General features: G+C 49.1%; 1 protein-coding gene across 2 annotated transcripts in view; it reads left to right on the forward strand.

The window, feature by feature from the left end:
- Positions 1-2120: 2120 nt before the first annotated feature.
- The window catches only part of TNFRSF19 (TNF receptor superfamily member 19), a 63394-nt gene continuing 40398 nt past the window's right edge, over positions 2121-25116 (forward strand). Inside the window, exons 1-2 of one of the 2 annotated variants that reach the window (XM_036011203.1) lie at positions 2121-2752; positions 21676-21777. In XM_036011203.1, the coding sequence (XP_035867096.1) occupies positions 21709-21777 (69 nt within the window). In that variant the 5' untranslated portion in view covers positions 2121-2752; positions 21676-21708. Of the gene's footprint in view, positions 2753-12430; positions 12645-21675; positions 21778-25116 lie in introns of those variants that run through there. The other variant, XM_036011202.1, reaches the window with a different exon arrangement.

A 25116-nucleotide genomic window follows, 5' to 3' on the forward strand; every position in this document is an offset into this window, starting at 1 on the left:
TCTATATTTTAGCAACGAATCTTCCTTGGTGAGATTTGTAGAAATGGAGGGTCATTTGAATTGTTCTCATTTAAGTCCCTGCTTCCAAACGCCTCCGGTAAGCTCCCAGGGGAACGCTAAGAATCCTAAGTCAGTCCTCCACCTACGTCTGTTGGTGGTAAACTCTGTGAGGACATCGGGGTTCACCTGCTCATCCAAAGACCCTCACCGAGCATCCGGTTGTTATGGTTTAACACGTCGGCAAATCAGGGAACCTGACTGCTGAGTGCAGTTGGAAGGGACGTGGATTTCATGCTGGACGACCTCAGGGGAGAAATGGGCAAATGCCCACTTGGAAACGTTTTGTCCTTTGAAATGTCTTCTTTGTGTTCAGAGGGGTCCAAGGAACACTGCGTGTGTGCCAGATGTCACGGAGGGGCCCACCTGCCCCTCAGGGGTGAGCTGAGCTCAGTGCGTCTTTGAGAAATGATGTCAGAGGTAGAAAAATGACAGGAATGTTGAAAAAGAAACGTGACTATTTAAATGTTATACTGAATTTATTAACTGTTCAAAGCAAATATTTTGCTATTAAAAATTTGTTCGAGAGTCATACGAGTCTGAAAATAAACACATCCTAAGCTACATCTTCAAATACCACATCAGAAAAAAAATGAGATGAAACCAATATAAGAGAGAGACATTATATTAAAAAGATTAAACTCTTCTGTCTTCTGTTTTGGAAAAAAATATTTTTAACTTTTTTCATCCTCACCTGAGGACATTTAAAAAAAGATTTTATTTATTGATTTTAAAGAGTGGGGAAGGGAGGGAGAAAAAGAAGGAGAGAAATACTGATCAGGTGCAGCTTTCCGTTTGCGGGATGAGGCCCCACCCACTGAGCCACACCAGGCAGGGCCCAAGCACATTTGAGGGGGAGAGGGAGAGGGAGGGAGAGAGAAGGAGAGAGAAAAACATCAATGCGAGAGGGAGGCATGGGGGCCGTTTACGTATCTGGACCACAGGTCACATGAGAGCGGAAGGGCCTGAGGATCGAACCCACAGCTTAGACGTGTGCCCTCCCGGGAACTGAACCCACAACCTTTCAGTTATGGGATGACGCGCCAACCAAGTGAGCCACGCCAGCCAGGGCTCACTGACCTTCTCAACGTTGGCAAGTTTCCAGGATAAAACAGAAAAATTTCCATCCATCCATGCATGAGTGGCCTGGAACTCAGAAATGTACTGTATCCTGGATTGTAATGAACATGAAATTTCTCCTTATCTTCATTTTGGTCACTACTCAAGTTAAAATCATCTTATTTGCTTGACTCTAGGGAAGAATAGTGTGAAAATTCTAAATAATGAGGAAGGGGGTTCATTTTAAATCATGGAGAGCTAGACTACCGTGGTGATTTTTAGGGGGCTAAGAGTTTAAGCTACGGAGTTAGTTAGAAGGAACAGCCGGAAAAGACAAGCACAGGGCTGGTGCTTGTCTGTCCATCATTCTTTTCTTCCATAAACTTTAACATGCTCAACAGGTGTTGATGAGCTATACCTACCTAAGAACTACATGTTGTAAAATCTAGTTTTCAGAACCCCAGACTGATTCCTAGACTAAGGCTCAGTCTAGGAATCGCAGATGGAAGGAATGCCCAAGGGCTTAAGTGAGAAAGTGGCATCTCCTCTCAGTCACGGAGGTTGCTTATCTGTCCATTCATTACTTTAATTAAAAGGCCTCTGTTTCCTTGGCAGTCCGTGCTAATCATCTACGTTTCAAAGCAAAGACGGTTTACTTAAAACCCTTGGAGACTTGTCCCATTTAAAACAAAAACACATGTTTGAAGAAAAAAAAAAAAAAGGCATCCTTTCCAACTGGCAGTGTCCCTGGGCGTTTTCTGGAACCGTCTCAGCGTGATCCTTCACTCTTCTGAATCTTTGACAGTCTTTGTCAGAGCCTGTGATTTTTATCAGCAGAGAGCCCATTAAGTGTTGTCCTTGGGAACCTGGCAGGGGGGACACCGGGGATCTTATCGCGCCGGCACCCTCCCGCAGCGCTGGCCGGCCTTTCCCACTGGGAAGCAGATAACAGAAAGTGTCCTGCCCCGGGCCCGAGAGCCTCACGTGATCAGAAACCGGGGAAAGGCTGGCCGCTCTGGCGCACTCCCCCGCAGGCCGAATTACAGCTCTCCTACCAGTCCCAGGGCGCCGGATGATGTCATGGGATCCGCAGTGGAGCGAGATGAAAGGGAGAGCGCGGAGCCCGCGGGCTGGGGGCGGGTTCCAGCACACAGCCCTCCGCTCGGCTCGGGAACCGCACGGCTGCGCGGGTCCAGCCCCTCGGCCCGGGCTGGGGAGAACCGCCGGGATTGCCTCCTTGCAAAAAAAAAAAGGGGGGGGGCAGGAAAACAACGTGATCCATGTTAAACAAAAGAATCTGTGCACTAATGCGCACTCGGAGGCGGGAGGCTGCTTGCCTACCTGCTGAAAGGGGACTTTCTGGCTGCCCCTGCTCCTCTATAAACCGAGCCCTGCCTTTGATGTTCTGCAACTGATCGCCGATCGGATTACGGGCATTTCATCTCGCTGCTCCGCTGCCTTTGATCTGCGTGGTTAATTTTATTTTCCTGGATTTGGAGTTTCGCCTGGGCTTGTGCCGACGCACGGCTCCGGGAGGGGAGAAGCGTTTGGCACCGCCGCGCTGTGCCAAAGGGAGAAGCGAGGCTGCCGAAGGTGCCGGAAGGGTGAGGGCTGGAAAGAGTTCAGCACGTTGCAGGTACAGCCTTTTTTTACGTTCTGTTGTAGCTTTCGCTTCACTGTTCTCGCGTGTTGCAAGAAAAAGATGGCTGGGCTCATGTAAGGACAGGCGTTTCTGCGTTTGACGGCCGCGCTGTGCGCCTTGTCTGTGCCAGGGCGGATAGACACTCGGTGCCAGTGGGAGTCGCTTGTACAAAGGGGTGCTTTGCAGTCTGTCATGCAAATTTTACTTGGAAAAGAGTTGTTCAAACAGGACAAAAAAAAAAAAAAAAAGAAAGAAAGTGTGCTAACTTTAGCACACAGCCCGGGCTCCGGAGCCTGAGCCCTGGGAGCTGTGAGTGCCCTGGGTATGCACAGGTTACTTTATTTAGTCCACGGCGCTGGGACTCCGCCGCTGCCAGTGCTTGCTCGCATGAAAGGGTGCAGTGCGTCTCTGGCCGCGCCGCTTCTGTCGTTTGTTTGTTCTCTCGCCTCCAAGATGTGAATCCATCAAAGACATTTCTCTGTGCAGTTGGTAGCTCCCGGGGAATCATTGGGAAGTCCTTTAAGTACGATTACTGCTGTTTATGGGTCCAACCGAAGACTTTTTAAGACAGTGAGGGGAAGTGGGGGCTGAGCGTGGTTTAACCGCCCTCTCGTGCGAGCCCGCAACCTCTGAAAACAGCGCCAGCCTTACTTACACAAACATTGACAAGGCTGATATTCCTGCATCAACGTTGACTTTGAAGGCGCAGTGGCAGCTGCTCCAAGTTACAGTTGGCCAACTGTTGACGAAAACCGTCTGAGCAGTCAACAGTTACTGTGTGACGGAAAGTTTTTATTCCTGCTTTACTTTGGTTCACACTCAACGTGGTAAAAACCAAAATATGTTGGTGTGCTAAATTTGAACGTGAACTGTATCTTTGGTTTTGTTTTTGTTTTTGTCGGTTCACTGCACATACACCCAGACACACTCACACACTCACACTCATAGGCACAGAATAAAATCTTTACACTGCAATGCAAGAACTTACTACGGTGGGAATACGAGAGTTCTATCTTCAGGTCGGTTCATTTGGCTGTTCTGGTCCTACATTTATTTGGGTAAAGAATTTAATTATCATCACAACCAGCAGTCTATTTTATGCTCTATGAACCACAAAGAAATTATACGTGAGGAGGCCAGTCATCCTTTCGTCTGAAATTCTGATGAAACAAGGAAGATCTTAATGAGGCTCATTTCAGATGTAATTAATTTTTCAGAGCCAATTAATTAAATCACTTTCTAAGCTTTCCCCCCCAATATTAGAAGGAGGGTAATTAGCACTGTTTGCTTAATTTTAAAACTTTGAGAGCTGAGAAGTGGAGATTATTTTAAACCAGACGACGCTAACCATGTTTTTTTTTTTAACGTGTCAGTAAGAATTGAATCTAAAAGACTGCACAGTGGCGGTTACTCCAAGAGAGACATGTACATTTTTGTTTTGCTGACCATCGACCGGAGCATGTTCCCAGGGTCTTGGATCATCAGTTTAGTTTGATTTTTTTTTTCAGTTGTTTACTCCAAAAGTTCTCTGTAAATCACAAAGGAAGTATCAATGTTCCCAGTCAGGTGAAGAAAAGGAAGCGTTTCAAGTGGTGACTGAGAAGATGTTTGAAGAAACAGAGTGCCTAGGAGCTCGACCATTCAGTTCAGATTTGGGGTTTTAAAATTTTGTCACGTGACAGTTTGTTCTGTTACGAGGTCCCTATCCACGAGCGCGGAGTCTACTCGGCACGCAACAAATGGGAGAATGGGCAATTATCTGATTAAGTTGGCCCTTGCAGAAAACTCGCTTGGGCAAGTCAGGCCCTTGAAAGCCCACTTCAGTGTCTGCATTAATGCAGTCCATTGTTTGCTCCCTGCACGCGTGTCTTCTCTGAGAAACGAAACAGATTCCACTTGATTGTAAGAGAAAGACGGCTCCCGCTGCACGCACAGGCCCTGTTCCCCAAGACATTTCTTAATCGCCCCACGACGGTCTCGACGCTGGCTTAAGTAGATATATATACTCCGCAGCGCTTCTGCTGAAGGAAGCCTTTATGTTACACTTTTCAAAGCACTCTGCTATCTGCGGCTTCAATGGCAGCCTTGTGACTGCAGAAAGTCCGGCTCTTCAAAAGACTTTTATTTCTAGTTGTGATTCTGTCACTGATGAGCTATGTGACCTCGAGAGAGTCACCTCACTGCTCAGCCCCTTCATGTGGGACGTGAGGGAACCGATCAGATCGCCCCAATGAAGCGAGCGGGGTGGAATTTTTATAGCCACTTTCCAGATGAGGAAACTGAGACTGGGGGAAAGGCACCTGATTGTCCTGACTCAGGTCGCAGGGCCGGTTACGCAATGCGTTGCTCCTTCTGGTCCACCGCGCGGCGTCCGTTTTCCAGCGACCGCGGACAAAAACGCACCGGGCAGCTGATCAGAGGGCGGTATTAGTTTGAATCGTGGAGACAGCCACTTCCGACTGCAATACGTTTGTTTTTTCCTTCCCGTGATAGACATATCAGCCAACTGGATTAGTCTGGTTATTTCCCAGCAGTTCCTTTTGCTGCTCTATTTCTTAGCAGTCTAAACACCATCACTGCTGCACATAATTTACCATAACATTTAAAATAATGTTCCTTCCCAAAGTTAATACGTCATGGAATGTGGAATTACAGATATTTGTGTGCCTGTGTGTATGTGTGTATACACGCTTGACTTTATTTAAGCACATCTCTGTGTGTTTCCAAGGAATTGAAGATGTCAGTGGGGTCCATGAGAAGTTTAATTGCTAATTAAAGGTTGTTACTTCTCCAGGGAAATTCCCAGGGGGATTTTGTGAGATTTCTATCTGCGGGTTCGGTATGGGTTTGTACATGATACGTGTTCCGTACTACATTTGTTTAAATGTGTAATTACGTTTGTCACGCCCATTACGCAGATGAGGAAAGTGAGTTTCAAAGCGGTCAAATGATATGTGAGGATCACAGGGTTAATTAAACGGCAGCACTTTTTTTGGTCTAGGGCTAGGCTGCTAATTCTTTAAAAAATATTTTAAAATATATTTTATTGATCATGCTATTATAGTTGTCCCAATTTTCTCCCTTTGCTCCCCTCCAGCTGGTACCTGCCTTCCCTCCAGCAATCCTCTCTCTTAGTTCATGTCCAAGGGTTGTGCATATAATTTTTTTGACTTCTCCATTTCCTATACTATTCTTGACACCCACCATCTATTTTACGCTACCTACCAATTATGCATCTTTTTAAAAACATATTTATTTATTTAGAGAGAAAGGAAGTGAGGAAGAAAGAGAGAAACATCAATGTGTGGTTGCCTCCAATGAGCCCCAAAGGGGGACCTGGCCCACAACCCAGGTATGTGCCCTGACTGGGAATCGACCCTGTGACCCTTTGGTTCACAAGCCAGCACTCAGTCCACTGAGCCACACCAGCCAGGGCCCAGTTATGCTTTTTAATCCCTGTATCTTTCTTCCCCTTCCAGCTGATAACTCTCCAAATGATCTCCATGTCTATTATTCTATTCCTGTTCTGGTTGCTTGCTTAGTTCGTTTGTTTAGATTCAGTTATTGTTAGTTGTGACTTTGTTGTCATTTTAATGTTCATAGTTTTGATTTTCTTCTTTTTCTTAAATAAGTCCCTTTAATATTTCATGTAGTAAAGGCAGAGTAATGATGAACTCCTTTGACTTTACCTTGTCTGGGAAGCACTTTATCTGTCCTTCCATTCTAAATACTAGCTTTGCTGGAGAGAGTCATCTTGGATGTAGGTTCTTACTTTTCATCACTTTCAATACTTCTTGCCAGTCCCTTCTTGCCTGCAAAGTTTCTTTTGAGAAATCAGCTGGCAGTCTCATGGGAACTCCATTGTAGGTAACTCTCTGGTTTTCTCTTGTTGCTTTTAATATTCTCTTTTTATATTTAACCTTTGGCATTTTAATTATGATGTGTCTTGGTGTGGTCCTCTTTGGGTCCCTTTTGTTTGGGACGGTGTGCTTCCCGGACTTGTATTTCTATTTCCTTCTCCACATTAGGGACATTTTCTTTCAGTATTTTTTCAAACAAGTTGTCAATTCCTTGCTCTTCTTCTTCCCTTTCTGGCACCCCTATGATTCAGACGTTGAGACATTTGGAGATGTCCTAGTGGGCCCCTATGCTATCCTCATTTTTTTTTATTTTTTTTCTTGTTGTTCTGGTTGAATGTTTATTTCTTCCTTATGTTCCAAATCATTGATCTGAAGTCTGGCTTCCTCCCCTCCACTGATGGTTCCCTGTATATTGTTGTTCATTTCACTTAGTGTGACCTTCATTTCTTCCTTTGTGTTGCTGCTGTTTTTTGAACTCTGCATCTGGTAGGTTGGTTATCTCCATTTCATTTCATTCTTTTGGGGGGTTTTCATTCTGTTCTTTCATTTGGGCTATCTTTCTGTGTCTCCTCAATTTGGCAGCCTCCCTGTGTTTGTTTCTGTGCATCAGGTAGAGCTGCTTTGACTCTCTGTCTTAGCAGTGTGTTCTATTGGAGAAAAGGCACCTGTCAATTGTATGATGTGGAACCTTAGGTCATTGCCAGGGGTGGGGCAACCTGCTTCACGCTTTGTGGCTCTGTGTTGGGGGGACGGCTCAGGGAGGGGACAGTGCCGCTGCCTGGCTTCTGGAGGTTCGCTCCATTTCCAGTCACTTTACCCACTTCCTTATGCGGCTGGTGCCTTCCCAGCTATTGCCCTGGTGGTGAATCCCAGAGAGGTGGGCTTGAGTAGATTCTAAGTTGGCATGGGCCCTTTAAATGGAGTTTTCTGAAAATACAGCAGTTTCTTCCGATGCCCCAACCCCCACTGGTTTTTACAACCAGAAGTTGTGGGGATTTATCTTCCCAGTGCGGGAACCCTGGGCTGTGTGGTCTTGTCTGGAGCTGGGATCACTCACTCCCAAGGTGTCCCTCCTGATTTTTATCTGCCACACGTGAATGTGGGACCTCCCATTCCACTGTTGCCTCACTGTACCACACCACTTCTCCGCACCTCTTCGCAGGTCTCTGTGACTCCTCCCCATCTGTGTGACTCCTCCCCCATCTCTGTGACTCCTCCCCCATCTCTGTGACTCCTCCCCTCCAACCCACCTGGATGAGTGTGGCTTCTTCAATCCTCGGTTGTCGGACTTCCATACAGCTAGATTTTCTGAACATTCTGGATGTTATTTGTTTTGCAATCTAGTTGTAATTCTTTCTATGGAGGCACAAGGAGGTGAAGCTTGCCTACGTATACTCCATCTTGACCAGAAGTCTGTTAATTCTTTCGGTTATAAGAATTACGCAGAATTGAACGTAACTGTTAGCAAACATTGTAGTCAAAGTTTTGGCTAAAAAATGGGTTCTGGTTTTTTTCTTTGTATTGATATATTTTATGAGCGTTATTAGAAGTTTTGGATTATTTTCTACCAGTTGACCTGGGATCTTCAGCTGCGAAGGGTCTCAAGACATGACCCTTCCTCCTGTACGTCAGGACTGGAGCAAGCGCAGGCGCCCTGTGATGGCAGGGCCAGTACAAGAAACCCTGGAAAAATTAATAACTTGGTGCCCTTGTGAAGAGTGACTCTTTAAACTGTTGTCAGCCCAGTTTAGAAGGACGAGCAGCGAGAGGAGGGCAGGAGAACTCTCCCCGGTGGCTGTGCGTGGTTTCTCCTCGACCGTCACGCGCCATTCATTCAGCTTCGGTTCCAAACCCCCCTCCTGGCTGAAATCACTGCCCAGAGGTTACCGAGTTTCATACCCTTAGACCGAGAAGTCCTGCAGCCCCATCCATTGTGACTCAACGTTTCTCTTTAGTGAGAAGGGCAAGGTGGGGGGGTCTTGAGCAACTTCGTCAAACCCTTCCTCCCCACATAAGACACCCTCTCTCTGAGATGAGTTCCGATAAGGAGACTTTCTCCATTCTGTTCGGGGTCCCCAATACTTGGGCGGCCCCGTGGCCTAGCGTCACCAACCGCTGCCCCTTAACTCAGCCTCGTGCAGAGGAGCCCCCCGCCTTCACCGGGCAGGAGCGGGGCAGAGTCCACGGCTCGCTTCTTCTCTCATTAAACGCAGGACGAGTGTGGCCAACAGCAGTGTCGTAAATGCACTGAGATCAGTGCCGGTGCTGGACCTTTTAACAGCTTAGCTCTATACATGTCATGAGTTTGACATTACATAAACTAAACAAGCAACCTCCTTGGCCTTTTCTTGTGTATTGGTTTATGCACGGGTGGCGTGGTGAAGATTATGTTAGGCATCAGGGAACGTGGATTTTGCTTCTAGTTTTATGATTAACTTGGTGTGTGACCTTGGGCAAGTCACTCAACATCTGGCCCCAACCCTACACTGATAGCCTATAAATGGCAGCAATGGGTGTTGGGTATTACTTAAACCTCTGGGTCCTGGTTGCGTTCCCCTCTTATTTTCTTAACTATGTTAGGTAAACTTTATTATCCTTTGAGATTCCTGCCCCACTTGTTAATTCATTCAAAAAAATTTTTGAGTACCTACTATGCAGAGGAGCAGTAAACTAAAAGACCAAACTCAGGATGTTCATACATCTTGCATTCTAGTCCATGTCTCTGGGGGGTAGTGATTTACACGAGGAAGTCAAATAGTTTTCCATTAACTTTTCTTCCCATGAGCTGGCTCATTGCTGAAACTATTTTTCAGGAAGTTTGCCACTTCATTAGTTCAACTTTGGGGGCTACTATTCTAAACAAATACACTGGGTATCAGCTTAAATATTGCCAAAACTAGCTTCAGAAAAACCAGCACTGAACCAACAACACCTCTGCCAAGATCCTTATAATAAATCGGCTTTCACAGCAAATATTTCAACCCGTGAGCAACAGTCCGTGTTTAAAGGGAGGAAAATGCCCGCAGCCCTAAGTCAAAGCACTGGTCTCCTTTTGAATGAGCTTAGGGGTCACACGGTTCTTCTTTGTTCCCTCTGGTACTTAACTGCGGGCCTGGGTCCTCCTGCAGACGCTGTCTCCGGATCGTATGTCCGTTCAAGCTGAGGTAAAGTGGGCAGTGTGTGTTAACCTAACATGCGTCTTCTTCAGAGAACAGATTTACTCAGTAGCTGGAGTACAGCGGTGCGGTGCCCTCTGTTCCCGCGGTCAGATATCATTTCGATCGTCACTCACACACAGATGCCAGGCGTCAGCTGCCCTACAAACGTGTGCTGCTGCTGGTACTGGCCGCCCTTGACGGAGAGCTTCCTGTGTGCCAGGCGTCGGGCTAAGTGATCTGAATACCTTATCTCTTTTAATAACCGCCAGTGAAACAACTCACCTTACAGTCGAAGAAATGGAAATTTAGGGAGGCGAAGGAACTTGTCCAAGGGCACGCCACTGGTGGAAGGCAGACTGGCACCTGCGACCAGGTTATCTGATGTCAAAGTTTGTGTGTCTTCCCAACGGGGTCTCTCTCCGCAGGGGGCTCTCCGGCTCCCTGGGGAGATCAGTCACACACACGGGAAATGATGCAAGAGCTAATCAACTACCTCATGCGTCCCTGCCTCTAAGGACAAAAGGCAGCCAGAGGATGAAAGAACATTTGGCTGGAGTCAAAGAGGTGGTAGTGCCTGAGCTGGCAGAGTGAATTCCACTCAGAAAACACTTATTGAACACTTCTGGGAACGTTTGATGTTATCAGAGATACAAGTTTGAACAAAACGTGCCCCTTCTCTGAAGGCAGAACTGCTTTTAAGTCCCCGAGTTAAAAAAATCTCGGTGCCGTTGGGATGCATGCAAGAATGAGGCAAGGGCTGTCATTCTAACAGGACGGCCCCAGACCTTGGAGAGACTCAGGGGAGCTGTGGCATTTGAGTTGGTCCTGAGAGCAGTCAGATAAAAGTTAGTAAGGCATCAGGGTGGTATGAAGAGGGGGCCCTCCAGGGCAAAGTGAAGGGCGAGTTCAGGGCACTTCAAGGCAAGGCATGCAGACCAGTTTGGCCAGAATACGGAGTGTATGGTCTAGAGGAGAGGAAGATAAGGCTGAAAAATGTGGGTGGAGCCCAAGCTTGGAAATCTCTGAATGCTACTTCAAGGAGTATGGACGCCGTTCTTTATGACGAGGAATGTGAATGGTTGCCTTGGACAGTGACGGCGATGACGGGCAGGAGGAAACTGGTCCCTGGGACAAAGGAGCAGGGAGAAAGGCTGGACCGTGAGGGCAATACTCCAGGGAAAGGTGGGGGGGGGGGGGGCGGTGAGGCCTGAGCTACAGTGGGCCCAGGGGAAAAAAGGGAAGAGGGTGTGTGCATGAGTCCTTACAAAGGAAGAAGTGATCGTTTGGCTTAACACACCGCTGGGTGTCTCATGTGCTAGCTAGGCTCGGGGATATTAAGGAAATCAGACATGCCCCTGCCCCCAGCAGATTGGAATCTAGTTGGGGAAAGGAATGCAGGAAAACAGATAACTTCCATATGATAATGAGCATGTTAGTGCACTGCACCACATCCGGGGAAGTGCTAGGGAACGGCTCCTCGGCCAAGGGAAAGGATGCTTGCTTGGAGGTTCCAATAAGTAGTGTATATCGCTTGTGAGTTATCTGCATATAAGTCATGATTGTGATTTGCATTCCGGCCATGTGAGATTTCAAGTAGGCCACTTGGATGATAATATTTTAAAGTATTTTTCACAAGTTACTAGCACAACACTACAGTGTTCTCAGTGTGGGCCAGGAGGTGTGTTTATCAGTAATTAAGTCTAATAACCTATTCATTCACTCAACAAATACTTATTGAGACACCAGTATGTGCCTTGGGATATCTAAAACATTTGGATGGTTCCATCCAAAGAGTTGGGTAGGGAAGATGAAACCAACACATACGATACGGTGGATGCTTCTTTGTACCAAAATCATGCCCAGTGTGTCCTGGGTTTGAAGGTATTTGCCCAATTATTCACGCACTGGACAGATAAAACAATGATTGCTTATGTATCTCTAGCATTCTACTGCTGCAGAAGTACTGTGTTATGGACATAATTCTCTCTCTCCTTCTGACAAGTCTGCCGAGTGCGCACAGTTAGCTCTGCTCCATAAGCTAACGAACTTAACTTCAGAAGCGTCAGCGCCTACTCGTGACGGCGTGGAGGCTGGGCTCTGTGCTCCCCCACGGGCCCAGCGGCTCTGAGGCTGGTCTTGGCGTGGAGGAGGTGGGGGGAAGCCCAACTTGCGCCAGCTCTCTGAAAGGGTGTCGGTGGAGCATGGGCCGGAGAACTCCATCCATGCATGAGTGAGGCCGCTGTGGGGGAGTTGGGTCTCCAGGGCCCAGAGCAAATGGGCCACACCGTCTTCCCGGGGCCTTGCTCCTGTGCTGGATGCAGGCTCAGTGGCATGGACCCGCGAGGCAAAGGCACAAAGATCCTGGCAAAACACGTGCAGGGTAGAAAGAAGCCTCCTCCCTTCCCCCCCCCCGGGCAGGTCCCCTAACGCAGTCAAGCTCTCGCTGGTTGGTCCTGGGGTCCCTTCCACCCTCCGACCCCGACACAGGTCGCGGTCATCGGCGCGCCCAGCCTCGGAGGGCTGGCCCCCAGCGCAGTGCAGCTAGGCGGGCAGGGAGAGCCAATGAGCGGATTGGAGGCTGCGGAGAGCCTACGGGCAGCGCCACCGGAGGGGCGGGGAGGGGAGCCGGGGAGGTGGGCGGGGCTCCGGGTGGGCGGGGCCCGGGAGGCGGCCGCCGTTGCCCGGCTACCGGAGAACTGAGTTGTTGGCCGGGTTAAGCCGTCGGTCGTTTGCGCGCGAGGAGAGAACCCCCGGCCCAGCTCCGCACCCCACGCCCTGCACCGCGCCGTGCCCCCAGCGCCCATGTGCCTCTGGCTACAGCCGGGACCTGCGGAGCCGGCGGGCGGAGCCTCTCAGGTGACAGGGAAGGTAGGTGTCCCGCTCACCAGGGGCTGGGTGGCGCTGCGCTGCGGTCCTTAGCCCTTGACCCTGGTGGACCCCCGCGCGAAGGCGGCCCGAAGAGAGGGCAGCTGCCCGATGGAGGAAGGGGAGCGAGAAACGGCTGCTCTTGCGCGGAGTAGGGGGGTGGGCGGACGGAGCCGGGCGAGGGCGACCCCTGGGAAGGAGCGACAGCCCGGGGCTGCAGGGGAGAGCGGCTCCCGAGAAGCGGGAGCTGCGGTTGGGAGGGTAGGAACGTTTGGTCTCCGCTGGCGTCCGGGATGACGTCCGGACTCAGTCTCTCTGCAGGGATCCCCTAAATGGAAACTCTGCTTGGGCGGCAGACGCGTGTAAGCGTGTAAATCTATCTGCGCGCGGCTCCATCCCGACCTTTCATCAGTAGCGCTCGGCCCCTGCCCCGCGCGCGAGCGCGCTTCGCCGGGAGCTGCGTGCAGGCCGGGACTACCCAGTTAGGGCCGAGGGGGTGGAGGGAGAACGTTTGCAAGATTTGTGAGTGGCCCACAAACAGAGTCATTGTGTAGCGAAAGAACGGCTCGCCAATGTGGGCCTGTTTCTCAGTACAGTGCCGAAGGCTCGCGCTTGTAATACAATACGATACAGAGAGAAAGGTCAGCTCTGACAGCCCTTGCCAAGGTTCTGGTGCCGTTTCATGGGGTTGGAAGTTAGCTCGTACACTCTTCCGTGATCCGTTTTGATGGCAGGGAACTGCGCATCCAGCCTACATTTACCATTGTAAGAAGTCCATGTCCCTCTTTTTTTTTTTTTTTTTTCATTTTAGTAAAAGGATGCAATTTGCAAACAAAACCATAAGCACTGTTCCATATTTCTTTAACTGAAACAATTTAAGGCAAAATATTTATGGAGTTGTGGTTTTCGTTCCAGTGACAGTTTTCCTTTACTAGAAGATGATTTTTTTTATGTAAAGAAAACATGTGTTGTTAAATGTGTCTTATGTAAACAGAAGGATTCATTTTAATATGTTGTTTTTTCATGATCAGATACTTTATGCAAAAGGGAGGATTACAGGGCATTAGTTTGGGGTTTACTCTGTGTTTTCTGTGGCGCAGTTTCACCTTAGGTGTTTTTGTCAATGCTACTTTCAGCGTAGTTTAAAAATGTGTTTCATGCCAAGCACTGTTTATCATCTGGTTTAAAGCCGTGTACCCAGAGAGGGTGAGAATGGAGCCCTATTGTGGAAGACGGGTTTTGAATGATTATTCCCAGAGATGTGGGTATGTAGAAAGACATGTTTCTGCGTGACACCTACCAAGTTGTTCTGAAAATAACACAAAACACAGGGATGCCATTTCGGTTTTTAAATATTGCATTGACATCAGTGCATGGTGCGTTATCATCAGCTCTGTGAATTCTTTCCTTTCTAGCCCATGCAAGTGTCTTAGGACATTGGCTCGGTTTCTGAGGCCACATGGCTTTACTGACTTCAGGATTTTTTCCCCCGTAGTAAGTGCTAACTCTGGGATGCTGTGGTTAGCGTTCTCTGGGACATTCACGGAAGTGAGTCGTTGCTTCTCTGACGGGAGTGTCTTTGGACTCTGAGCCCAGGTTTGATCTTGGATGCGAAGTCGAGGACGTGCGAAGGCTTTTTATGCACTGACAGTGGAATGTGGAGTCCCTTTCCTGTCCCGGAGCCTGGCTGCGGAAAGGGCTGAGACGGGTAGTGGTGGCGTGCTGTGCCTAGTGCGCTGCTGTGGTTCACTAGTTAGAGCTCTCACACACGGAGCTGGGGAGGTATTCTGCAACACGATGGAGGAATCCTGCGAACCCTCCTTTGATTCTCCTTTTTTCACCTATTTCGACCTCAGAACGCACGCTTAGCCCAGTCTCTTGCGACTGGTCAGTCCTACCATTCAAAAGGGAACACAGCACGGGAAGAAGAACCGCAGGCATTTTAATGCAGGAAAAAGCCAAGTTCTTTTAATCTGATGAATCAGTATGTAAAATCAAGCGATTAAAATCCTGCAGAAGGCCAACCGCCTCTGTGTTGACTTCAGGTTGAATGAGAATGCCCACCTTTGATAAATGCCCACCAGGTAAACAGGCAGCTGCTCATGTGGAGAGAGAGCCAGCGACCCTGAAGCAGTGACACACACTTGTCTCATGGCAGCTGATTGTTCAATGGTCACGGCCTTTTAAAAGCAACTTTCTAGCTGAAGGGAGAGAACGTTGGCGCAGTGTGAACACAATTCCTTTTCCTGATTTCCTGGTGGGGCGCTGAGTTCATTCATCACATTTTGTCTAAGATGTTTGCCTTTAAAAGTAAGATGTTTGAACAGTATTGGGTTACCTTCTAGTCCACACATCACAGAATATGGACCTTTTAGACCAAAGTTGTAAAGCCTGGCTTTAAAACGAGAACGGCCACCTCTCAGCAGTTACAGAAGACAAAGGAACGTGTGTACGTGAAGAGGAGATGTTACTTAGCCAGTCTTGAGTTGGCTCGTCTGGGTCTGATAGGAGGAAATTCTAGCAGAATGGGGGCTGCTTATACTGGAGAGCACTACAGATGCTGTGGAGAGTGCTTTTGGAGTCTATCCAGGCTCACTTCTAAAATAAAAATTTAAACAGCTGTGTTTTAGAAATGGCGATGCCTAATTCTCTTAAAACACTCTGTCGATGTTTGAGGTCCCCTCGGTCCTTCGAACTGCAATTGTTCTATTTGTATTTTAGGATACACTTTTATGAACTTGGGGAAAGGCACCTTAGTTACAATAGGCTTGTGCACTGACCAGTTTGAGGACACTCTATGACAGTTATTTTCCTGAGACCAAAGTGCTGGAGTCCACAACGCAGAGAAGTAAAAGCAATTAGTCTCAAAAACCCTAGCCTAGTTTCAATTCTGTTAAAAGGATTATCAGAGCCTGACCGTGAGTGGTCCCTAATGGCTTTGAACTTGAGGGGAATTGAAGATATTGTCCTTGGCAACAGAACATTTTAGAGCTTGTAGCATTTTTAGTAGCAATTATTTCATGATTTGAAAAAGGAAAAGATCATTCTCATTCCTGGCCAAGCACAATATGTATATTTTTACGACGGCCTACCTTTGTGAGCTCCCGAAGCTACAGGAAGGGCTGCGGACTCCATGATGTTAGGAAGAATGATTTTCAGAAAACAGTGACATTGACGGGGGAGGGGCAGCACAACGAGAGGCTGCAAGGGTCACTGTCCTGTTTGGAAATGGCATTATTTTTTTATTCTCATAGCATATGGGACCGGCATTATTTCTAAGTTATTTATCATTATGCTCTCCCATTGAAATGCAAAATTCTGTGTGTATAGCACAGGCTTTCTTTCAATGCCGATTTTACAAATTGTAAGCCTGCCAGTTTACTTTAATGTTGCTTTTTTTTTAAAAAAAAGTATTTCGGCTTATTGCATATTGGAAAAATGTATGAGTTCAATATATTTCATTACATAATGTTAATATACTTTTACTAGAAAAGCTATTACTAAAATAAAAACATGCATGTACCACATGTTCGATAATAAATCAAATAGCTTTTAAAGGATGGAAAAATAAAGAACATTCATTTATCCTGGAAAAAAGTTTCCAGGCTATTAGGATTACCCTGAGTCATATATCTGGGTCATTTGTAAGATCAAAAACCAATGCCCGTCTCAGAAGGGTTCCTGAGCAGACCTCCCTCCGTAGTGGTTCTTGGCGGTACTGTATGTAGCTCTGTGCTCAAGAACTGGGGCCCCCACCCAGGCTGCACTGTGTCAGAGCCACCTGTACTGCACGCTCGGACACCGCTAGTCCTTACAACGACCCTAGGAGGTGGACTATTACTCCTCATTCATGAACTCTTTGCATTCATCCAACATGTATTAGGCCCATTTTGGGGGTGAATCACTTAATTCTAGAAGTAAGACCACATTGCTTGTCACTGAGTCCTCACACCCTTCTAGTTGGTCAACTCCCGTGGCCCGCTCAGTAATGAAATGCAGGGAGGGAGCCCCAGGGGACAGCAGGGGATGGGCACCTGGAGCCCAGAAAGTTTAGGCCCGTCTTTGCCAGGGACGGCTGACGGCTCTAGCTCTCTTGCCGCTTTGTCCTGGGGCTCACGGGGGCCACATTCTCTAACTTTTCAAGAAGATCATTCATGTTCAATACTGAGAACTTATTTTAAAAATTAAGGGCTGTGGTGGCTCTTAAAATGCTGCTGCTGCTGCTGCTGGCGACACAAGGGCTGGGAGAGGGAGAGGGAGACGTCGCTGGCCAACCATGGGGGGGTGGGGGGTGGAGATAAGTCCCGGGTGCCCAGGAAGGGCAGCGGAGAGGCTCCTGCCGGGCCAGGAGATGCCGGAAGAACTTGGACAAAGTCGGGGGCACCGCGGTGGGGTGGATGAAGATCCGGTGTACAGGAGGGCCCGGGGCAGAGGGGGCGCAGCCGGGGAGGGCAGGGCAGGTTGAAGTCACTGCTGTGCTGTGGGATCCAGTGGCTTGCCCCGCGGATGAGAGGTGTGGCTTAGCGCTGCTCTGTCCCAGCCGGGCACCACCGGTACACTGCCACCCCCGAGGCCCCGCCTCTCTGCCAGGTGACACTCCGGCGCAGGTCTTCACGGTTTGGGCGAGGAGGTAGAAAAGACGTGCCTTTTGCGCATCTGTGGGGTTTACTCCCTTAGGGGCTGGCCAGTCCGGACACTGCCTCGCGTCAGCTCCCATTCGTTCGGGTGGTCGGCGGAGCAGCTTGGTGTGATGAGCGGCACGGCCTGTGCCGCCCAGCAGCGCGCTGGCCAGCTCTGGGCTGCGGGCTCCACTCTCCTGCTTTTGGCCTGCCCGGTTCTCCTGGTGCTGATGCCCTGCTGGCGGACCTCCCACCGGACACGGCGAACCAGACATTGCGAGTCTTCTGGTTGCCGGGCTGGGGCAGCTGCTCCGCGCCCATTCGGCCGAGAGGTTGCTGGGTATTTAGTAGACGTTGTCTGGCCTGTGTATTTTGGCAAACCGTGGCAACCCCAGGGGACCCCCTGTCCACAATATCAATGATTCCTGTGTCTCTCATGTGATAAGTATCCCCAAATAGAATACTGAAGTATATGTATAAAAGCATTTTTCTATTTGGGCCAGACTCAAAATTCCAGAAATTAAAACCAATTTCAGTAACTACCTTTTTTTAATTGCCTTATTTTAATTTTAAATTCTAAACACTTAAATACTTGTTGTTTCATGACATTTTCCTTCCTGTTATGAATGCCAAAGCGTTTCTTAAGGTATTTCATTTTGTTCCAAGAAGTTCAAGGCCGCACTCGTAACACCCCACGGGCTAACCGGTGTATTTCTATATAAATAAACAGCGAACAAGCCGGCCGCATTGAGGGGTGCGTAGGAGCTCTCGCCACCTTTGCTGCGCTGTGAGCACCCCGGGGTGTACCTTTGTCCCTGGGCTATGCCCCCCCACCCCACTGCCTCCCCCAGGCCCCAGGAACGCTGTGATCGGGGTGGATTGATCCATGGATCAACCAGGATGGGTAGTGTTCTGTTACACAGCGTGGTGTCATTGATCAGTTCTGTCGATGCCGCCCTGCCCGGCCAAGTGGAAGGGGTCCCCAGGTGCTGCGGCGGGGGACACGACCGGCGGTCAGCCCGGCAGAATGGGCGGAGTGCTGTTCTGCGTGGAGTCAGCAGGCACGAATCGGATTCATTTCCACCCTTCCCAGGGCTCGTGTCCTTGACCCCCAGGGTCCTCTCCCCTCGTGCAGGGGTGGTGCCTGCTCTCGAGTGTGGCGGGAAGGGGGAAGCTGTGCTTCCAGGAAGCCCTCACGCAGTACTTGACGTCAGAAATGCTGAGTTTGAACTTGGCGTTGGTTCTTGGTCTTCCCATGCTGTCTGCGGGCCTGTATGTCTGAAGGTGTAACCACCCCTGAAAGATGGCTCACGTCTGTCTATCCGGTTACAGTCTCAAAGGACTGTCCCATGCAGCGGGTCCTTTGATCCTCAGCGGTAATGTCACCGATAACGACAGCCATCATTGCCAACGCGTACCGAGCACTGCCAGTGTGCCCGAATCGGTTTCTGTCCGGGTGAACTCTCCGGTGAGTGCGTGAGAGCTGTTGTTAAACTCGCTCACTCCTCACGGCCGCCACGCTCAGTCTGGAGGTGGGGAAACCGAGGCCTGGCGTGCGTAACTCGTCCAGGTTCACGCGGCTAACAGGCGGTGTTCTCAAGACCAGCAGGCGAGCCCCTGACAGCATCGGCGGCCAGCACCGCTTACGCTCTCCTTCTGTTCCGGGCACTTCTCAGTACCTGCCCGAGTTCATCCTCATCACGCCCCCGGGCACAGGTGCTGTTTTCCGTCTGGAGCTGGGAAGTCTCGGGGTGACATCGCTCAGGCACGGGACTGGATGCCCCGGCGTTCCAGTGGCCCGGCGCCGCGCTAGACGCTGGGAATACAGAGTAGTGAGGCGCGGTCCCCGGTGTGAGCAGGTACACTCGGGAGCGCAAGCCAGCTGCTGTATGTGCGTGTATGTGGAAGGGCCGGCCGGCCGTGGGGAGCACCTCTGCCCCCTGTGTGGACGGACAGCCGTGGGCAGCGTGACCATCGGCCGGTTCTTGTGGGGATTCAGGGGGAGGAAGGCTGCCCAGGACAAAGGGACCGCCTGTGCCCAGGGTCACGGTCACGGGCGTGCAGGAGAACCACGAGTGTGGTGGGGGCTGAACTGCCCGGGTGATGAGGGGACTGACCAGCAGGCGTGAGGCTGGAGGGCACAGGGGCCACGCTGCGAGCCTAGGAGATGATTTGTGGGGACCAGCCCACCTGCACCCCTGGAAATTCAGGCAGCGCAGCGCTGCTTGCGTATCTCCGTTCCTATCCTGCTGTTCCGCTGGCAGGTGCGCTGGGAGAGCAGCACAAGTCAGCACACGGGCACGGCTCCATCCGTGCTCTTCTACCCGGTCATCTGGAAGCATCTCTCCGTGGTGCGAAAGTCACGGCGCTTTATTTGATCTCCTCCTGTCTTTGGCCGTGTTTATATGGTTTCTTATCTTGTCACCTCTTTCCCACACTTTTCAAGGAGGACCGTGTCTCTCACCTTTTTGTCCTAGGAGCGGTGCACTTTTTTCCTTCATCGTGAATGAGGTTTTTACACCCTGAAGAATTTTTGGAAAAAGAAGGGGAAAGTTCGCACGGAGTGGCACGTGTGACCCCAACCACTGAAAACATTTTGACATGGAATGGGGTGTGCCCTATGACGTCAAAATCACGTTACCGCGACTTCTGACTCCTGCCGGCGGGCTGCCAGCGGTTGGGTTGTCTGCCTCCCGCGGCCGGCGGCACGGGGTCCCAGCGGAGTGTCCGGGCCACCCAGTCCACCCGGTCCCCCAGTCACGGCGCGCGCGGCCTCGGTCAGTCTGTTCTCACATTCCGCGGGAACGCTTTGGTATTTATACTCTCTTTTTCATAGCAGCTTAACTCCATGCAGATTTTATGGTTTTTTTTTTTAACTTTTAATAATTAGCACGCTTAGAAGAATTTAGGGCCGCGGCGAGCAGCGCGGCCGCAGCACACCTCTCCTGGAATGCGCTTTTATCATCTCCCGACCCCGCGCCGCGTCTGCGCGCAGTGAGGTGCGTGGCTGGGGAACTGCTGGGTGGTTCTGAGCTATGCAGGGGCACAAAAGGGCCATGACTGAGAAGGTGGAGACGCAATCAAAGCTGCTTGAATTCTCTGAAAATGGGCCACTCGTCCCACAAACTTAAAAACACTGTCCGCACTGCCCTGGCGGTCGGAGCTGCTCAGGCAGCTGCGAGGCCCAACCCGGTGGTGAGCGTCCCGGCTGCACGCAGGCGCGCTCGGGGCTGGCCGCTTGGCCAGCGGTGGACACGGCCGCTGGCCCAGCTCTGCCTGCCGGATTGTTGTGTTGTTGTTATTGTTTTTCTTGGGCTATTTGGCCCACGGGGGCTGCTTCTCTGCTCTGGTTTCTTTTTAAGCAGTCAGATTATTTGCTCCGGGTCTCTTGTTAGTTTTGGCAGATTCAACCCTGAAGGGAAACGGAACCCTTGTTTCCCTGCCTGATAAGGAGCCACCAGATAGATCTTTGCGGGGGGGAGGGGGGGAGTTAAAAAAAAACACAAAACCTATGGTCCTGCCATTGTCTGGAGCTGTGAAAAACAACCAGATTTATTTCTACGTTTTAGATCATTTCTGGTGAAGGTGAAGAGGCTTGGATGATCTTTCATTGAAATGACAAATCAGTGACTCCAATTTCGTCACTTGTGCATGAGTTTTAGGTCTTTTTAAAGGAACGCATATTTTTCCTGCTGATGTATACTTTGCACCGAAGTGGGGGGGGGGGGGGACAAAGGCCAGCGTGGGCTGCGTCTGCTTCTGCGTGGAGCAGAAGGTCCAGGGTGCTCGTGGATTGTATTGCAGGGTGGAGGGACCCGGGAGCCTGGGGCCAGACCACCTGCGTTTGTACCCAGCTCTGCTTCTTACTAGCGATGTGACCTTGGGCGGGTGACTCAGCACTCCCTGAGTCTCAGTTTCCCCACTCTCACATGGGGATGGCAGTATTATCTACATTCTAGAGTAGCTGCAAAGATTAAGCGAGTTAACATGGGGAAAATAGTACCCGGCACACAGTGTGCTTAGCAGGTGTTAAATTTTTTTTATCACTATTATTGTCCTGTTGGCACTGATTGAATCCATAGAGTGGAAGGTTTACATCGTCACTGTCTGAATGTGATTCTGTGCTGGGAGAAGAAGATTGGACACTACGGAGACTTGGGTCATAAATAAAGGCCTGGGACTTGAACGCCTGTAGAAGTTTTGCATATGGTACCTAAGCAGACAAAGCAGTAACTCTCGTAACTTACATTTTTAAAGATAACATATTGTATGCCTACTGCATCTTTTTAAGGGTGATTGTGTTCACCGCATAAATACTATTATGTAGTCTGTATAGGCAAACGGCAAACATTATGCCGTAAACACAAAGCACGGTCACTGATTGTCATTAACGTTGACTGTATCTTACCTTTCAGAGCTCTTCAACAAAAACACACCTGATAAGAACCATGGCTTTAAAGGTGCCGTTGGACCAGGAGAAGCCGCTTCTCGCCGTCGTCGTTCTGCTAGCCTGCTTGGTAAGTCAGCCCCACCCGCACGGGAACGCGGTGAGAGAGCTCACATACGTGGCACCAGAACCCTTTTCTACGCCCGATCCCGTGTTTTAACATTTTCTTTCAAATTGCATTTTATGACTGTTACATTTAACCAATAAAGACTGCGCCCGAGTCTGGGCATTTGTGACCGTTGCCGGAATTATTTAAATGACGAAGAGGTGGAAAGCACAGTGGTGCTTGCTGCCCCGGGACAACGGTCGCCGTGGGTGGACGGGAGTTTCCCGCAGCGCATCTTACGCCCCAACAGGCCCCTGCAGTCTGACTGGGTGCCCATGACTCACTCGGCTGTGAAGCGTGTAGAACTGAGTTTTCTAAGTTCTATTATGTTTACGTAGTTATTTAGATGCTTGGTTCCAAAAATCATTAAGGACAGATAGAGAATTCCCACGTGTGAAAGCTTCTTGACACAGAAGATCTATGAAGGCGTTCAAAAGAGTTGGAACCTACTTAGTTTGAGGATGTAACCATGCTCCTCAACTAGGAAGAGAATCACTTACCCTGAAGCGAGCGCCCGAAGTCTTCTTGGGAGATGAAGTCAGAGGAAATGGTGTCCCTCTGGAGTCAGACTCAGGCAGATGTGAGGGGAGCTTCCTTTCTTTGATGTGAGGTGGTTCAACATCGGGATGAACTTCTAGAAGGTCAGAGCCTTTATGGGCTCTTTGTGGTGGGAGGGAGTCTCCTCTCTCTCTCTCTCTCTGTCTCTCTCTCGAATAAAAGCAGCTCCTCTCCAGGACTGGTGGTCAGGGGCTGTGAAGAGAGGCAGGAGATTATTAGACCTTTAGCCTCAAGTGACGTTCTAGTCCTAAATCCCACCTGGAACTCTCCCTCCCATCTGCTCGGGAGGGGCAGGCTCTGATTTTACAGAAGGAGGCCGGCAGACATCATTTAGATATTCCTGCTTCAAGATGGGGCAGCTGACTTCCGGCCAAGGTGGAGGCCTGGGTAGGCACATGCTGTGCCTCCTCGCACAACCAAAAGGATGACAACAACAAATTTAAAAACAAAAAACAACCAGGACTGACAGAAAATCAAACTGTATGGAATTTGTTGAGTATGGTCGCAAAATAGAGGAAAAAGTGAGGGTTATGAAAGGAGAAATAAAGGAAAACATACAGGGAACCAACAGTGAAGGGAAGGAGACCGGGACTCCAATCAACTGTTTGGAGCAGAAGGAAGAAACAAACTTTCAACCAGAACACAATGAAGAAACAAGGATTCAGAAAAATGAGGAGAGGCTTAGGAACCTCCAGGACAACTTTAAATGTCTCAACATCCAAATCATAGGGGTGCCACAGGTGAAGAGGAAGAGCAAGAAATTGAAAATTTATTTGAACAAATAATAAAGGAGAACTTCCCCAATCTGGCCAAGAAAATAGACTTCCAGGAAGTCCAGGAAGCCCAGAGAGTCCCAAAGAAGCTGGACCCAAGGAAGCACACACCAAGGCACATCATAATTACATTACCTAAGATTAAAGATAAGGAGAGAATCTTAAAAGTAGCCAGAGAAAAGGAGACAGTTACCTACAAAGGAGTTCCCATAAGACTATCAGCTGATTTCTCAAAAGAAACCTTGCAGGCAAGAAGGGGCTGGAAAGAAGTATTCCAAGTCATGAAAGGCAAGGACCTACATTCAAGATGACTCTATCCAGCAAAGACCTCAATTAGAATAGAAGGGCAGATAAAGTGCTTCCCAGATAAGATCAAGTTAAAGGAGTTCATTACTATCAAGCCTTTATTATATGAAATGTTAAAGGGACTTACCTAAGAAAAAGAAGATAAAAAATATGAACAGTAAAATAACAAACTCACAACTATCAACAACTGAACCTAAAAAACAAAACCAGAAACAAACTAAGCAAACGACTACAACATGAACAGAATCACAGAAATGGAGATCACATGGAGGGTTATCAGCGGGGAGGGGGAGGGGGAGGAGGAGAGGAAAGGTACAGGGAATAAGTAGCATAGACGGTAGGGAGAAAATAGACAGGAGGAGGGTAAGAACAGTATGGGAAACGTAGAAGCCAAGGAGCTTATATGTGTGACCCATGGACATGAACTAAAGGTAGGGGGAGGGATGCAGGTGAGAGGGCGTGTGCAGGGTGGAAGGAAATAAAGGGGACTAATGGGACAATTTTAATAGCATAATCAATAAAATACATTTTTAAAAAGATGGAGGCAGTTTGTAGTGAATCATTGCTAGTTACTCTAACCTCCAAAAGCAGTTTCCTGGGCACCTGCTTGGGACAGGCTTTGTCCACAACAGTGTCTCTGATCTCCTGGCACTTCCTGAGCCTTTCAGCTTGTATTTCAGAAAACAAAGTTGTAGTCAGAAATGTCATGGAGGGTGTTTCTGCTAGCGGTACAAGGTCGAACTGAATGTTGTCCCCCACCTGAAATTGTATTATTTTTGACACTTTTACAAAATACTGTTAAGACGCAGATGAACACGCTTTTGCCGGATGATAGTATATAAAGTGAATTTACTGTTTTTAGATAAAGTAAGAGGAAAAGGCTATATTTGGGAAAATGACTTACAACCTTTCTTTTTGCCAAAATGGATGATAATCTTTCCGTCTTAGTCCTATGCTGCGCACCGAACTACATCGTTAGGCCCCATGTGAGTGGTGACAGGGTCATCAGTGAGGGTGTGAGTTCACACCTGCAGAGCAGTTTTACTCTGAATTGTCCAGACGTTTTGGCCACTATTGTCTTCACCATCCTTGTCAAGAATCCTACTGATCTCAGGATTGTCAGAAGCATTTGAAAGACGGTCTCTAAGTAAATGCAGCTCACCTGAAAAAAACGAAACTTCTACACCAAAACTGGGTGGCAGATACGAGGTCTGTCTGGAAAACGTCCAGCGATTGTTAACATACGGAGAAGGGTTTGCAAGACTTCAGTGTCACCTGGCAGCCAAGGAGTGTGGACTGGAATGCGCATGTGTGAACAACGATGACTTCACTGTACTAGTCAGTGGGGGTGGTAGACACTGTTGAGTGAGCATGTGCGCTGTGTGGCCGTCACATTCAAAATGACTGAGCAAGTAGAGCAATGGATCTGCATCCAATTTTGTGTGAAGCTTGAACATTCCTCCATGGAAACTGTTCAGATGATTCAGAAGGCCCCAGCTATGGGCAGCTGGTGATTGGCAGCTTTATCTCAACAACACGCCTGCTCATGCATCGCATCTCGGGCAATGTTTTTGATGAAACATCAAATCACTCAGGTGACTCAGACCCCCTGAAGCCCAGATCTGCTGCTCTACAACTTCTGGCTTTTCCCAACATTAAAATCACC

The sequence above is a fragment of the Phyllostomus discolor genome, chromosome 11 (genome assembly GCF_004126475.2).
Source record: "Phyllostomus discolor isolate MPI-MPIP mPhyDis1 chromosome 11, mPhyDis1.pri.v3, whole genome shotgun sequence".
Lineage (NCBI taxonomy): Eukaryota > Metazoa > Chordata > Mammalia > Chiroptera > Phyllostomidae > Phyllostomus > Phyllostomus discolor.